This window comes from Pezoporus occidentalis, unplaced genomic scaffold (genome assembly GCF_034315485.1).
Source record: "Pezoporus occidentalis ecotype Australia unplaced genomic scaffold, CSIRO_AGI_Poc_V1 ctg7, whole genome shotgun sequence".
Taxonomy (NCBI): Eukaryota; Metazoa; Chordata; class Aves; order Psittaciformes; family Psittacidae; genus Pezoporus; species Pezoporus occidentalis.
In genome coordinates this window covers 915,779-933,169 of record NW_026916052.1, presented here as the reverse complement: position 1 = coordinate 933,169, position 17,391 = coordinate 915,779, and the positions used below count along the sequence as shown (strand labels likewise).

General features: G+C 35.2%; 1 protein-coding gene across 5 annotated transcripts in view; it reads right to left on the bottom strand.

Moving 5' to 3' along the window:
- SIPA1L2 (signal induced proliferation associated 1 like 2) overlaps nt 1–17,391 on the bottom strand; it is a 147,237-nt gene that overhangs the window by 17,620 nt on the left and 112,226 nt on the right. For 3 of the 5 annotated variants that reach the window (XM_062641710.1, XM_062641714.1, XM_062641713.1), the window contains exons 12-18: nt 15,882–15,965; nt 14,281–14,384; nt 13,772–13,875; nt 10,631–11,019; nt 7,059–7,283; nt 5,190–5,343; nt 2,232–2,451 (exon numbers count right to left, since the gene is read on the bottom strand). In XM_062641710.1, coding sequence (XP_062497694.1) covers nt 2,232–2,451; nt 5,190–5,343; nt 7,059–7,283; nt 10,631–11,019; nt 13,772–13,875; nt 14,281–14,384; nt 15,882–15,965 — 1,280 coding nt within the window. Of the gene's footprint in view, nt 1–2,231; nt 2,452–5,189; nt 5,344–6,072; nt 6,290–7,058; nt 7,284–10,630; nt 11,020–13,771; nt 13,876–14,280; nt 14,385–15,881; nt 15,966–17,391 lie in introns of those variants that run through there. The other 2 variants (XM_062641712.1, XR_009969050.1) reach the window with 2 other exon arrangements.

Below are 17,391 nucleotides of genomic sequence, written 5' to 3'. Positions count from 1 at the left end.
ATGCAAGAACGTATGTATCTTTCTAAAATTAATTCCAGCCCAAACCATGCTATTTCCACTGACTTCTGTACACATTAAATGTCAGTAAAATTAAAATGTTTTAAGATCACAAACATATGTATTTTACTAAAGTCATTACTATGACAGTTAAGAATCTTGATATCTGAAACTGCAACCTCAAGCTAAAATTATAGACATAAAAAATTCCTCTCACATCACCACTGCTACAGAATGTAAATACCTATGCACTGATTATAAAAACCTTCAAGTTTTTATATAACAAGAGCAGAAGTTAGTTTCTAATATGGAGATACTGACTAACCTTATTTTGAAAATAAAGGTGGGCAAGTCACAATGTGTTTATTTTCAGAGTGTAATTACAGCTAATCAATTAAAAGCCATCATCAAAGATCCTGTATCACTGGAATTGAAAGGCACTTTTATAATACAAACCCAAGGCAGAAAATAGAGGTTGTATATGAAAATATCATCACCATATCAGCTCCATTTTGACTGACAGGATCTAGTTTCATGTTTTTTCCCAGCTACGTGTATAAATAACTTTCTGTATCTAAGAAGCAGCAAGAATGGAAAATAAGGTGTCTAAGACAGAACTAACACACAAACCACTAAAATCTCACTGCTGGAGAAGCAGTATACAACTTGAATATACACCATTAATTGCCTTGTGTCAATCTCCAGAACAAAAGCACGCTTAAGGTTTGATGCCACTGCACATTTACCTTTACAAAAATGGCTCTAAAACACAGGCCTAACATAGTAAAAGAAAAAAATACAGTCAGGATGCCTGATTATATGTAACTCCCTCACAGACTACAAAATCTACTGAATTAGTCTCAAATGAAACAAAATGGGTCTTCATTATCTGTCAGTAAAAGCAAAGGAACTTTACATATTAAATTTTTAGTAAAGAGTTTCATTCTGATAGAAGAATATTTTTAGAACAGCAAAAGGTACACCAAGCATGCATTCCCATCTGAAGCAGGAATTCAGCACTTGTCTGCGATACCAGTTTAAAATTAACCAGTCATTAATGAACACTACTTGGCCTCATAGCTGAGGCCACTATAACTAGAAAAGTGTTTTGCATATAAGGCTTACTTCTGAAAGTCAGCAAGTGACTGCTGCTTCCTGAAGGACACAATGAATGACAGAGCCCTTTTTATTACTAAGTCATCTGTCTGCATTCTCTCTGGACATGTGCCTACAGAAGTCCGTAACACTAAGAAATCCACCCACAGCTTCCTAAGTATGGACTTCACAATTACTATTCCTTTAAATTGTTCTACCGTTCTTCTGCACTGCAGTCAGCTGTGATGCAATATTAAAGTAGGTAAGAAAAAACGTCTTTTTAACTGTCCCATTCCCTCCTCCCAAGATTGGGTGTCCTCTATAGGTCAGCCTAAAATAACTGAAAAGTAAAGAGATACAGCATTTTCATAAAAAACGATTCACTCTTAATAAGTAAAAATACTGTTATGTAGCCTAAATATAGGGATCCAGATACGTAGATTTGAACTGTGGTATATAAACATGTATTTATTTTACTTTTTTTTTTAGTTTTTATAACAACAAACTTTAGAGTTTATCACTTCATACTGGAATTATTGCAAGGTAAGCATATAACAAAGATCTCACTTATGGAGATCTCATAAGAGTCACCTTCATACAATAGCTTTAACTTCGCACCCCAGACTACTTCTTTTTCTGACATTAATAATGAAGTGTTATTTGCAAAGGTTTACTAATGTCAAAAACAAAGAGTATCAGCAAATTCAGTTTTGAAACTGGAGGCAACAACATAAACTATTGCACATTTCCCTTTAAGATGCTACCAAAAGGATCATCTAAATAGAAGTTGTCCTGTTTAGCTGTTATTTGAATGTACATAAAAATAAACAAAACAGGCCAGCTGGTCTTAATTAGGTCACCACTGGAAAATAAAATGATAACAAGAAGTATTTTCAGACAAATGTTTGTTGCCTGTCATCTATCTCATGAAAGTATTTTGTGCAGTAAAGTGAATGCTGTCTCCAAACATGATAAATCTGTGTTGATCACTATGGCAAGCATAAGCACGTACCGCTGACCAAATGCTTTTTCATCAGGCTAACTAGAATGATGACTTGACATTTCATAATTTCTTAATATTTGGTGATTTGTTTATTACAAATATGCCAAACTCGGCAATGACAGCAGCAACCACTTACTTCTCAGATTTCCCATTCCAGGAGTCAGGCCCATTCTGGGAGGCAACGTGCTGTGATATGGTGGAGTAGTGCTGAATAAGATATCATTTGGCAAGGCTTGGTCTAGCATTGAACTTCGAGAGCTAGCATATGAAGATCCTCTTCGGTTGCTACATATACTCTCATCAGATAAGGTACGATAAAGTGTCCTCCGTGGAGAAAGGTTTCCATAGAATGAAAACTAAACATCAAAATACGAAGATATAAGAACACATATTACTGGTTAAATAACTCAAGTGATCACATCCCATCATCAGCTCTTGGGAGTGTTTTTCTAGGCAGGCACTGTGGAATTCTTGAGCTAATACAGAAGATCAGAGATTTGTTCCACCATATCAGATCTACCGGGGCCTCAAAAGAGTTACTGAATTGGATATTCATATTTCCTCTTGATATTTTGGAACATATCACCATGAATGAATCAGATACTGTGTCGTTTTATTAATTCTGAATTGTTAAATGAAACCTCCATGGCCTTATGACAGCAATGTTTACCAACTCTGTTAACATTTGTTCAAGTATATACATAGAACTCTTTGATTTTTATTTGAAATGACTATGCTTTAATGTTAAACATTCTAAACTGATATACCCTGCCATATAATTCACTGGATGACAAAAGTGATTTGAGACACTACATCTCGCCAGATATCATGAAATAGCTTTAGAAAACAGGGTAACAGAGTTAAGTGAAAACTGTTTCTGCATTTAAAAAAAGTTACTGAAACCACAACCAAGTATCTACAGGAAACAAAATGTTGCTGTACTCTAAAACTGGGCCATTCCATGTCATATGTCATTCTTCAGTACTGCAAATCCAGTTATTCTTCACATCTACATAGGTCAGTTATTGCCTTAATTATTTTAACTGGTTTGTCCTGCATATAACAGTTCAATGTCCTGTCTTGTTTTCTTTCTGAGTTGCACAGTCCTTATACAGAATATATGCTTAAGAGCAGTAGCTTTTTAAAACAGTGAATATAGCATAGACTTAAACAGATCTACATTGTTGTATTTCTTACAACTTGCTCACTGATGAGTACTTCTACACCGAATACATAGAAATGCTCAATCATGTCACAAGCCACTGTCTTTACAAAATAATTTAATACACTTCATAGTGGTAGTTCAGGAAATCATCTATTTTGAGAATAATACAGGACATGGTCAATTGTTAGAATGCTTAACTACATCCCAGAGAAAATTAGGGGAGATATTCAGATTCCAATCTAGGAAAGCATCAAAATACTACATCAGTTCTAGAGATCTGCCTGAAACAGATATGGGCCATGGGAATAAACATAATCTAAAACTTTAACACATATGTAAAATGAGCAATAGCACAGGCATAAGCAGCATCCCTAAATGACTGGATAGAGCATCCTTAAATGAATGTATTTATGGCATTCTTCTATAAGCAGTGATTAAAAATTACCAAAAGACCCTGAGTTTAATTAGGGACCACACTGGACATAGGTGGTCCTCTACCCTCTGAATCAAAGGGTCTCCAGTCCTCTTTCCTGGATATTCCCAGCAAGCATCTTAATGCAATTTGTGGCTGTTACTTAAGTCTCCTCAACATTATATTGCATCTTCTATCCATAAAGATTGTTCACTAGCCATACATGTTGAATGTTAACTGCTGGAGCTTTACAGAGTTTCCCTTCAGAGTGCAATAAAAATTAAGCATTACCTAGAGGGCTCATTATTTCCTCAGCTACACAGAAAGTAAAACAGAACCAAAGAAAAAACGTGATTTGGTTCTACAGACTCTTACATATTCAGAAAACTCCTTTCTGACTTTTCTGTTAAAGGCAACTGATGTACCTCTGAAGGCATAATCAAAGACTATACTGCCGAGTCCTATGGCTGGGGAGCCCCTGCGAGTCGGGGCCCATAGCCCCTTCTCACTTAGTGAGCTTTTGTTTGGGTGTCTTGCAAGGGGAAGAGGACAGTAATTTAACGCAGGATGCCACACTTCCTCAGACCTTGTTATTTAGGAAGCCAGAACCATTGACAGCTCTTGAAATCATCACAAAAAAACTAATTATCAATCAAATTATAAAAACCTCTAGGACATTATTCATGAAAATTCAAACACATGTAATGTATACTTAACATTCTGCATGCTAAAAATATATATATGATCTGAATTTTAAATTCAACTCTGACTTTAAGAGGATTCCCATGTGTTACTTTTGTTCAGACATGATGATTATGCTATTTAGCACATTGTATAAACACAGTGGGTTAGGAGAGCATAGAGTTAATAGCAAAGTGTGACAATTATCTCAGGTAATTTAATTGCTTTGTGCTTTATTCCACATTAAGCACAGAATTCAGAATCATTTAATACTTTGGGGAGTAGTGTATTTTAAGTTCTCTATCCACTTTTAAATATTACTGATTGCCTTCATACTATAAAGATTAGATGTATGTTCTCCACTAGCACTTGCAATTATGCTTTTTGAGCAGTTGCCACTGGTACCCACATAAAATAATGTTTCAGACTTCAAACAGAATTGTTCGTACAGGGCAGGGGAAAGCAGGCTACTTTTATTCATGTGCCTTAATATCATATTAGGTGCATAAATTTAGGCATCCAATCCTAAAAATGTTACTTTTAGCCTTTCAAATTATAATTAGGTTGCTCAACCTGCACTGGTTTCTGCTCAAGCTAAGCAAATATATGTTTAAACAAATACTGTATTTCAGACTTAATCATTAAACTAGAAATCATTTCCATATTGTGGGAAATCGTATTTTGGGACTTACGGTCAGAATTTGTAACAAAACCATGGAATACATTTTGCTTATACGAAATGATACTGCCTTCTCTATACCAATTTGGGGAATACCAGAAATTCATTTCTAAGTTAACTTTATCTGAGATACACAGAGTTGAAGAAAGTAGCTAACCTTTCTTCGCCCCTCCTCCATAGGAAGGCTGTCTGGCAGCATCAGCTTCAGGAAATCTTCTTTGGACAAGACTTGCTGGCTTTCAACAATAGCATTCCTCACAGAAGTTTGGAGTGGACTCGATGCAGACACAGCATCAATATCATCATACACTCTGTTGAGACAATTGGTGTTTTAGCAAGAGAAGCAAGAGTGCTCTTGGACTTGAAATATTGCATTCATTTTCTGTCACAAAGTAAAAATTGTTAGAGTTATCTCCTGACATAGCACACTTTTATTTAGAACATTTTTTATATCATTTTCTATTTATGAAAATGTGGGTCCAAAATAAAATTCTTAAACCACTGAAAAATCAATTTTAGGAATTCTAAGGAACAATTTATAAAAGCAGAATGCTTGCTTTTCCTACTTTGCCTCTTTCGGTTTTACACACCATACTTCTCTATTGTTAAAGCTGTATTCATATCAACACTTCCAATAGTTCACCACGAAATGTTTTAACTTTTACTTCCTTATCAAACAAGAAAATCAATATTTTATAGTGTGATAATGTATCCAGCATCACAATCTGGCAAAATCACTATGGTCATCAATGGCAACGTTTAAAGTGTATAAGTGCATTGATAATTGACTGTGCCATTTGCCAAGTGAAACAGCAATTTCATAAAGCTCTTTAGATAAATAAAACAGCTGTCTTCCTTAACTACCAGCATATAAAAAAAAATAAATCTATTTACAGTCAACAAAAGACTAAATGAATTATTATCTTTCAGCTTCCTTCCAGTGAGAGAAAGAGAATTTTAACAGGTTTACTCTGGAAATGCAATCAAAAGAACTAGAGACTCCCAATCACACAGAACATACATTCGAAGTCATTACTTACTGCCAAGTGCAGCATAATCAGTGACTCTGTCTTCAGCAGAGAGGAAACAAGCTCTGCTACAGTAAAGTGTAATTCTCAGTGAATTATATCCTATAGTGGCACAACATTCAGCAATTGACCTGATTTTCATCATCACTGCTAATTAGAGATGTTAATTTATTTCAACATAATTATCCTCAGAGAGATATTTCTTCTCTGTGATGTATAGAAAGCTTTCCTAGAAAGAAAGAGGTGAAGCAATGCTGTACACCATGGAAAAATCTGAAAATATTTTCTGATATAGGAACTGTTGCCGTATTAAATTAATTTTTCTTAAATAGTACTAGCTCTTGAAGATACTAAGTTGCTGCGGCTTCAGTTTAAATACCATGATTAATTTTTAAATATTCCACTCAAAACAAAGAGATATTTTCATGAGTCTATCAACTTCTAAATGCAAAAACTTGTGGGAATCAACGATTCCACCTTTTAAGTGAAAATACTACAACCAAAAATTTCAAGAAATTAAAACACTTGGGGGGGTGTGTGCGGGTGTGGGTGTGTAAAAATGAAATCACCAGTACAGCACAAAGAAACAAATAACCAAGACACGAGTTCGTAACATCATCTGCTTTTGAAAATTAGGAATTTAAGAGCTTAACTTTAGGATCATATTTCATAGCACATTCTAGTTTATATTTTTAAATGCGAACCTTGCCATAAATATGCATATATATGCAATATGAGATATCAGACGCAAATAGCCCACTCCCATTAGAGTAATCCCATATTAAACATTTGAAAATCAGATATACTGCATGCCAATTTATGGAGATATACAGGGCTTTTTTTTTGTTTGTTTTTAACGTATCTTTGATACATAAAGGTACAGAAAAAAAAACCCACAAACATTTAAAAGTGAAGAATTTGTAATTTTTTATTTCTATCCTATTTTAAAATTTATTTTCATTGCCCTTCTTCCCCCAATAAAATTAAACAGTTCTTACTCATGGCACTCAGAAACTTCAGATTCTTCAGGTGTAGGACTTCCTTCTGATTTTTTCCATCCAATGACATATTTACTCACTGCTCCTTGTCTGTGATAAGGTTTTGAAACTGACCCAGAAATCTGTTGGCTACTACTCTGCGACACTATATAGACTTTAGAGGTGTCTAGGGAGCCGCTCTTTTTAGAGCAATGGGTTGATGGGCTTCCTGAATGATGTGAGCCACTGAAAAAATAAACAGACAAAAGCAAAAATGAAATCTGCCATACAATAAATTAGAAATGCTTTGCAGCAATAATTCTGAAGTTTTTTTCAAGGTTAAAATCAAGGTAGCGATATTGGTACAGTAATTTTCTACAGATAACTTCCACTAGACCAGGTTGCTGAAAGCCCCATCAAACCTTGCCTTTCATTCAGTAGAGTTAAGAATTTAATATTAACAGAAGTAGATTTCACTTCAACAAAAAGAGTCCTCTGGATAATTTGAATAGCTGCTTCTATTATGAACAGTCTCTTCTATTTCATTAGAAGACACTAATGAAAGCTTTTACTGAAGACTCTCAAAATTATTTAGAATTAACTAAATCAAACACTTCCTTGAAGAATTAATCTCTTCTTTTCATCTTGGAGGTGAAGTAAGCAAAACATTCAGAAACCAAGAGCCTTGCCTAATATCAGAGGCTGGAACCTGAAGCAGCCTCTGTTTTCTTTGTTGGTTTACAAACACAAAACACAATGCTATCTTTTAATTTAATCCCAAAAGCACTGAACTAATTCACAGAGGACTAGAAAGTGCTGCTGAAAGTGTATCAGACATTGGTACTTTGCTGTCCACGCAGTGTCAGGTACAAGCAATGCACATGCATGGATGTCATTAGATCAAATTAAAATGCCTATTGTGGAAGAGAGTTGAATGAGTAAGGTAATGGATTAATAATTTCGGTCACAGTCAGGATGCACATTTAATCTTAAACCAACTTTATTTTCTCTCTTCTCTTCCCAAAAAGTAGAAATGAGATTATGAGGTTTGCGGGGAAGAAGATAATGCAAGTGATGTTATGAGAATTTTTGCTTCCTATTGTTGCAAACATGCAAATAAATTATGTAATGATGTGGTGCAAGAACATAATTCAGTTATGAAAAATTGAAATTTAAAGACGAAGCAAACACTGAAGCACAATGTAAAATACGTATCAGATCGACAGCAAGGACATTATCCAGAGGATTTCAGACTTTAATTTGTAATTTAGTTTCTGAAAAATTGAGCATCCAACTTCATTCTGGAGATTTTAAATAAGGCAATATTTTTGAAGTGAAGAAATAATATGCCTATAAAAGCCTGGTTTTAGTTAATGAGCTGAACGCAATGGTTGGAACGGGCAGTATACATTTTTAGGATCCAAAAGATGTTCTATATAAGAAACAAAGCAAAACTAAAGGTAACAAGGCTAAACTGTTTCAGCTACAGTAACATGAAGGTGTTTGATAATTCATGTGCATAATTAATATAAAATAGGAGAGATAAACCCGTTCATAACAGAGCTGTGAGAGAGTGTTTTGCACAGCTCAAGCCAGTCTTGTAGTTTGACATACTGTTTCCCACAGCACGTTTAATTCCGTAAATCCTATTCAGACACTATAGTAGTAGTTTCTTCAGAAGGTTCTTTACCTAATGATGCTAGAGAATCAGGCCAGTATCTTTCAACCAACAAACATCTTTCCTGTGCATTTATTTTTTTCAGTAAACAGAATACAATTTTAATAAAGAGATGTTGAAGTTATAAATCAATGACATTCCACCAGTCTGTGGGCTTGTGTCTTGAAGTTTTACATTGTTTAGCTGCTGCAGAACAAGTCTACTATTTAATATTCACAAAATAATCATGTATGAATTCCTCAGTAGTGTTAGAATTCCATTGAAGAAATACAAACTCAGTGTCTGACCAGTCAGAAAATATACCTAGGAATCAGCAGTAGATATCGCACGCTTAAATGTTAACTCAACTTTCTTATGTTTATTAGAACACGTCAATATTGCAGCATCATAGCAAAATGAGATATTTTTAATAATGGATGCCTGTGGATGCTCTATAGGTGATGCCAGGTTTAAACTCAACTGCAAAAGTATTTACAACTCCAATGTAATTTGAAGGATACGTAATCAAAGTTTAAATAAAAAAGTTGGGTCACGTAAGTCTTATATTTTTCTATAGTAAAAGATTTGGCTCACAAATTAGAAGGGGACCGTTTAAAAACACGGCTATCGCCAAAGTGGAATTGGGCAATCCTAATGTGAGCCATCATCTCAACAGTAATTACTACTTTGGAAATGCCTAGGTAAATTCACTTAAAGCCTATGATTATTTTTTTTATTATTGTTCATTATTCCATAAAAAGTTGCTTCCATAGAAGAGAGCAGCAGATCACTTAATGGCTCCTGGCACTTTAAATATGACAGCTGCCACATATATGCTGAGAATAGACATTCTAGCTGTTAGAAATCTATTTCAGCTCATTATGATGAAGTCCTAGAACAACAGAGCTAATTTCTGACACTTTAGAAGTATAATATATAAAATATATAAAGGCACTTTAGAAGTACAATATATAAAATTATATCTCAACACACACGCAAAGCAGAGTAAATTTGGAGCTTCTGCATTATCATAGGGGTAGTAAAAACTTAATGTGAAAGCATTTACCTAGTTTTCACAATAGTCTGTACTCTATAACTTCTGAAAAAATATCTAGAAGTCAGCGTAAGCATAAAAGACTAATTCACTTATGTCAAGCATACAAAGAAATAAGGATATAAGTTATTATTTGGTTATTTTCCTGTGCTGATTGACATTGAAAACCAGAAAATCAGAAGGAAAGAAATACAAAGAATTTTCTTCCATCCTTTACAGAATAGAAAACTTAACACACAGACCAAAGGTTCAACTTCAAAGTCACCATAAAATGGGAATTGGTAGATAAAGGCAACCAGCTGTGAAAGCGTACTTTCAAAGTTTGCTTTGCAACAGATGTACCATACGGACATTCCATTGGTAACAAAAAAGAGCTGAAATTTAATCAGAAATTCAGTTCAACAAACAAAATTGTAAAGCACACATCACAATAACGTAGATTAGGGAGGATGTTATGTAATGCAGTTTCATTATGTGTAAAAATTGCATATTACTGTTTGTCAAAATTGTTCACTGCAGGTTTTTTTTTTATTTCTCTCAGCATTAACTCCCAAGTAATTTGTTACACTGTACCAAAACAAAAAAGTATTTGAAATAATAGGTGCAAACTTCATTTTTACTCAGGGATGTTCCAAACTTTGAAAACCTAAGCAACATGCACAAGGTCACATATAAATTTTCATCAGATCTGGGAGTAGGGCTAGGTTTGCTTTTTAAGCACCCATGAAAAATTGCCTGAAAATTGCTCAAATAGGCATTTAAATACAATCAAAAAATCAAAATCAGGGAAGTGCACTTTCAAAGACAGGTAAACAAAATAATAACAATGTAAAAGAGTTCTTTTCTATATTCCACAAACCCTAATTTATAAGAAACACATACCTGGAATGAGAGGAGATCTCACTTAGGTCTCCCATACTGCCTTCAGCTGTATGACTGGCAGAAATAGCAGAGGCATAGCTATGAACAGCATAGATTTTAGCTGGATCATCATCTGGCCCAGCAGTTTCAGAAGACTCGGTCCACTGCTCACTACGACAATGTACTCCAGACCTGCTGCCAGCAAGGTGCAAAGGAGCCAGAAGAGGAGCAGGCATGCAGGGAGCTGTATCGATTCCACTGTCAGTAGAAGCCCCCTTTATATATGTTAATCCAAGCAGCTCGGGATCCATCAGATCTCCAGAACCAAAGTGTTTTTCATCACTGTTACTGGATGTATTACTGGATAGGGTGTTGCTGCTGGAGTGGCTTGAACAGCTTTTGTCTCCAATCTTAACAACAAGAAAACAAACAAAAAAAGACCTTTCTCAAGTTAAATAGTAAAATATTTATTTTATATAAATTACTCAATTTGTGCCACTCAAATACCCTTTCATATTTTTTACAGTATGCTATAATATAACTGCAAAGTATGAAAAGAGCTAATTATACCACCAGTTTCTACAAAATGAATTGCACAGCTGGATAGATACATTAAAGGTTGATGTCACCGCAAGTAAAAAGTTCTCGTTCCATCTTCTATGGCAAATCTTACGATTGCACTTGAATTTTCTGATTATAAGACCTCCTTAACATCCATAAAATTGCATTTCTGAACAGTTAAAATAAGTATTTGTTAAAGCTAGAAGCACTGGTAATTATTTGTTTAAACAAGTTCTATTTCAAATCTGAGAAACACAAAAGACTGAATTATTGCTGGCTTTTTCTCAGTGTGGGTGAAATATGCAGCTTATTGGATCAAATCCAATTGGATGTGTGGATAGCTAAATTGAAACCAATTGTGATTTATGTGTACCAGATAAAAGTAACTTAACTCACAGGGCCCTAATCTAAGCATGGCTGTTGAAATGGAATAATTATGTCAGGCATTTGTGTCAATAAAGTTGGGCAGTTTTGAGATTTGTGTGTGTGTGTGTTTTTGTTTTGTTTTTTATAGACATTTTAGGTTGTTGGATTAATTTATCTATATGACAAGAGCAGCCAGAAAAAGGGCAGATGGACTTCTATTAGGTAGAATATAAATGGGAAGGCTGACAAACATTTTTATGAGATCCCCTTCATAACAAATGCATATAAACATAGCTGCTGCTCACACATTAAAGCAGTTAGCCAAGGCAGCCTTTCCAGAAATGATACTTCTATTCTATATGGAAATTAGCAGGCCTCAAAATCTGTGAAAATTATTTTCAAAAAAAAAGGGGGGGGGGGGGCTATTTGCATTCATTCTAACCTTTACAAGACAGCTGTTACCTTAAAAACAATGGAACAATTGATAAAAATACAATGACGAGTGTTTTTGAGGAGAGATTTTGAGAAAGGTGTCTGCAGTGAAAAATGAAACCAAAGTGGAAAAAAATGGGGAAAGGGGGCTCAAAGGCATAAAAGTAGCCTCAGAAGACATATTTCCCATATGAACCTTCCCAAAAATTTCCTATATGTTGCTGAATGTACATGCTTAGGCACCTTCCTGATCCTGTAAGCAGCAGAGAAACTGGATGACAGCTAGTGACAAGAGAAATCGTGAACTGCCCAAAGTTCTCTGGGGCCATAGCTTAGATGAATTTATTCATTGCCTTGTGCCCCTCTCTCTCCCCACAAAACCAAAACCAACAATCAAAAAACATCCAACCCCAAAACCCAGAGGGAATATGGTATTTATCCCAGGAGAACAGAGAAAGCTTGAAGATAGCCAGTGAAATACACCCCTATCCTTCTTCCCCCAAATTAATACAGAAAAATATTAGTTAATATTGATATTGACAATATATTGATATAAATATTAGTTAATATTGACAGCACAGACTTTTTCTAATGGTTAAATATTTTACAGAGTTCTTGGACATTTGCTGTAGCCCTTGTGAACTTCACTGGCTGTCAGAGTATTAGGGCAAACTGAGCTGAACAGAAAGCGGATGCACAAGAGAACATCACAAGGTCCTTTACAAGGTGATCACTTTTTTTTTTGTTTTACTGCATCTAACAACAAAATAGCCTCATTTTATTTGTATTATCTTTGTAATAATGCTGGTTCTTACTTTACACAATACAGCTCTTTTGCACCTGCACTACACATATGCATATGCAGGCAAACAAAAACATGAGCCCATTATGAAATTTTTACCATCCTAAAAGCAGGAGAGCTGCTGTTAGTATAAAGCTCTGGCTGAAGTTAAGCAAGCTCATCACTTAACTTTGATAACAGTGCTCTGTTTAAAATTCATTGTTACATTACTGAGTCTAGCCGTCAAGTTTGACTTAAGGTAAATGGGGGTATTTTTGTCTTCGTGTACATCATTCTACAGTATGTTTCTGTTTATGGTAATTTCTTTGAGAGGTATCAAGCTAGATTCGCATAAGGTATCAATGTACATAAGATGAGAAACTGGCCACATATTCTTACCAATAAAAGTCTTCAAATAGTGTAGATTCCTACTGCATAGAGCAGGTTTTTCCATGCAATAAACACACAAAACCCAAATAGACTGCATATATCATTAGCATACTTTCTATCACCACGTAATGAGGATTTTGCCATTACTGAAGGCACTAACCTAGGTAGACGAGAAGTCTGTTCAGCGTTCCCAACATAAAACCTAAATTTTTATAGTGCTTATTGATAATTACACTACATAAGTATTTCACACAACATGACAAGTGGTATCTTGAAGAGCTGTTTAGGGGTTTTTAAAGGATATGAAATACTTTACAGATTAAGCAAGCCAGTATAAATGAAGCTGAAAATACAGAACTGAGCGTAGGCTATACTAGTTTTATCTCCTCAGTGCCCCAAGACCCAAGCCTTAGTTCTCAGTTTATAAACACAGATTAAGCATATTCAATTCACCCCACACTTAGGTGAGCACACTCTTTGCCTCCCAAAATACAATTTTCTTCATAAATTACTGAAATGTATTTTTAAGATTTATTTCTTTAGGTCCCAGGTGGGGCTTTTTGGTCTTTGGTTTGGGGCTTGGTTTGTTTTTTTTTTTAAAGTTTTGAATGACTTTCAAGTAAGAGACTTACATGTGAAAGCTTGTTTGGCGACTCCTTGCCACTGCCTTCTTTCTGTAAAGCCCGGTCTTTGTAGGAGCTCAGGACTTTGGTTGATGGTCCGTGCCACTTGGTTTCTGCCATAAATAATTATGTTTTAGTTTCTGAATGTTAAAAAGATGAGTATACTTGCACAAAGAAAAAAGGTACATGGCTTAGCATCAGCTTTCAAACCTGTACACTCTTTGGAATCAGAGATGTGTATCTTTGCAGAATTTTCTAAGATTTAGTTTTTCAATGATTATTAAATGAAGTTCAACCTGCTTTTCTATCATTCATGAGGCTTTCTGAAGTTCAGGAGTAGTTTGTTCCAAGTGTCTAAATATCCCATACCTTATTCTTTTAGACTGTCTGTAACCGACCCTGCTTTCACTGCGGTATTACATGCTTTTTGCAAATCAAACCTCAGAAGGTGACTGCACTTCAATAGGCACTGCATTGTAAAGAACATTTACTTTTAAGATACTGTGGTTCCGTATTACCAGAATGTCTAGTTCCTTCCAGAGTTTCCTCTCGTTCTCTGCCTCCTTCACACTCCAGTGAGCCTGAACCTTGGTGATGTTCATGGAGCAAAGGGGACTGGCACCTTTTAAGGTAAGCAGAGAATTAGGCTGTTTGTTTTTTATCCCTGGAAAACTAGTTACATGTTGAACAACACCACTTTTTCTCTTCAAAGCAAATATTTTACGATTTGTTTAAACAATCAGCACCCCCACACACCAAGCAAGTATAGTAACATTTCCAAAGATGGCATGGGAATATTTACATGCAATTTTTTCAACAGTGCACTGTTGTATTTTAAGTGTGAACAGCACAAAATGACACTGAGCTTCAAGAAGAAACGAATTCTTGGGGCTATACATCCAAAGGTTTTTGCAAAGGAGAGATATGATACTGTATACTGCTTTATGAAGTAAGCCCCACACAAAGTAATTCTTCAGTTTTTCTTGTTTTCACACTTGGAACACATAAGCTACTACCAGATCCATTGCTTTGTATCGTATTGCAAAAGTTTACATTATTTCACAAAGGAACACACCAAAACCAAGGTTGCTTTCAGAAATAATTGTGCTGGTAAAATGACACAGAATGCATTATCATGTGTTTACTGTCAAAAAAATTGCCATAGTTTTATTTGAATTATTAGCATCTATGTAACTGCCAGAGATTTCAGTGCGTATTCTGAAATTCCTCAATGAGTCTCCAAGATATTGCATGCATATCTGCTGTATCATGCTATCTGCTGTATCTTATCCACAAACAATCATGCCAAAGCAATATTAAGCTTACAGACAAGGAGTCAAGCTGAAGTTTTCAATATTCACATTTTTTCTGAAAAGTAGCTTCTGAAAGCCACATGGCAAGTCTGGAATGCTTTTATGTTTTGCTATGTAGATACTGCCATAGCTCAACATTTTATAATAGGAGTGTTTTCGCCAGCTATATTTATACAACGAAGTGATAAATTTAAAGTCATTTAGAACAGATGTCTCTCATAATATTCTTACAACATGGACAGTATATGGGGATAATATTTTACACAGATAGCTAACTTCTCCAATTTCAGAACCAAGGGATTAATAGGGATGTAAAATATATATACTGCAACACCCTTTTAGGGAGAAGAGACCTCTGAAAGACTGCTTCTTCTCTGAGGAGAGATGCAAGAGAACAGATACCAGTGGAACAAGCATAGTAGGAAATAAGACCCTTGAAGACCATAAAGATAATTTTTTAATCAAACATCCTTCCACTGAAGTAAATGGAGGAGATATTATTATTTTATTCCAGTTCTGAGTTATCTGAGTTACTCATCAACTTATGGCCTGTTCCCGGGAAAACAAACCTCACAACTGCTTATTTACCTGAATTGGAAAATAAAAATTTGGTCCTAAAGAGTTAAAGCAGTATGACTTTAAAATGGTTATATAACAATATATACAATAAACCTGTACATCTTAAATATACTAACAGAGTTTGCAAACATATCTAAGAAATAAAACATCCACATACATTTTGCTTCTCAAAGAAGATGCATGAGAACTACAGCAAGATTTAAAAAAAATAAGAAAATCACCAATACCCATCATATCCCACTTGCTGTCTCCACTGGCTGCTCCCACTGGGTCCTGGGTCACTGGAGGAGGACTGGTTGCTTGGAGAACTTCTGTAATGTTGACCAGAGTCATTAACAGTGCACTGAGATATTTGTGGGGTTTCAGATTTTAACTGGACTGTGCTTATTTTATGAAATACATTCACTTTTACAAATAATGTAGATGTGTATGAACACGTAATTATAATTATTTTGTGGACTTACAGTTTTATCTTAGTTTCATAAAACTTAAACAAGTATTTTTAAAGTATATTTTAATTTAATCACTAATAAAACATTCCCAACTGAATATATTAGAATAGGCACAAAATTAAAATATATATTAAAAAGGCACAAAAAGAGAAAGACTAAGTGCCAAATCCTATTTTCCTTACATCTAGCTTTCCTTCTGAACAAGTGGAAATAATCAGGAGTCAAAGCAGCCAGATTAGGTTTCTAAAGTTACAAGTGGGAAGCTACCAGAAATGATTGTTAGTTGCTTTGCATGTATTCACTCAGTCATTTAGAAGGGGTAATACCAGTACTCATTTATTTTGTCAACTCTTTGACATAAAAGAGCAGTTAAGGAAACAGCTGCATAAATAGCGTTATTTTGTACTTAAAACTTAACCTTTTGAGCCTCATGTTACCTTCCTGTACTTCACGTCTGTATCAATCTACAACTACAATAAACATCTCAGCAACGTTACATAAATTCCCCGTATTCCTCCCCCCTCTTTTTTTAATTAAGTTTTTAGAGGCTGTATGTAGGACTCAATGTATGTACTCAGAGGTAATCTTGGATTTATGCACAACACTTTCCCAAGGACAGGACATTCATTAACCAGCTTTACTGTTCAGCTTGAAAATTTTAAAGATATTAGTAAAGATATGAGTTTGTCTAACAGCCAAACACATACACAGTAAGTAGACAGTGTAGTGCCTGATTTTTCAGTATGTCCCTCTCTGATAAGTATTGTCAGGACTGAGCCTTTCTCAAACAAGAGAAATAGTCTATAGGCTAAAGTTGAATTCAGTTGCATTTTTTTGCTTCTTATACCAAAGTCCTATGAAATTCTTGCATAGCTTAAATGAACCACCATTAAAGAATGGGTAACTTATGAAACTATGTATTTCCTGCCTCCATAATGATGTTTAGGACATTGTCTTCATATCCGGGGCATTGTTTTGCACTATCTCAGGCTGAAGAATGTCTACATCCCAAGCCTCTAGTTTGCTAGACAAGTGTCTAGCTATTAGCCTGCTAAACAAATTGTGGCTACAAAAGGAGAACCACAGAAATCCAGTCATGGAATGCCTCTCACAGCTCCTTTAAAGAAGAGCTGCAGCTGCCTACTCCCAGGAATGGATTCCAGGCTCCATGTGAAAGAATGCACTTGTCTACAGTCATGCCACAAGGACTGAAGTACACCAAGACTTCTTAGGGAAAAAAAAAACCCAGAAGAGCAAATCTGACTGAAGCTTCACCTTAGGCACT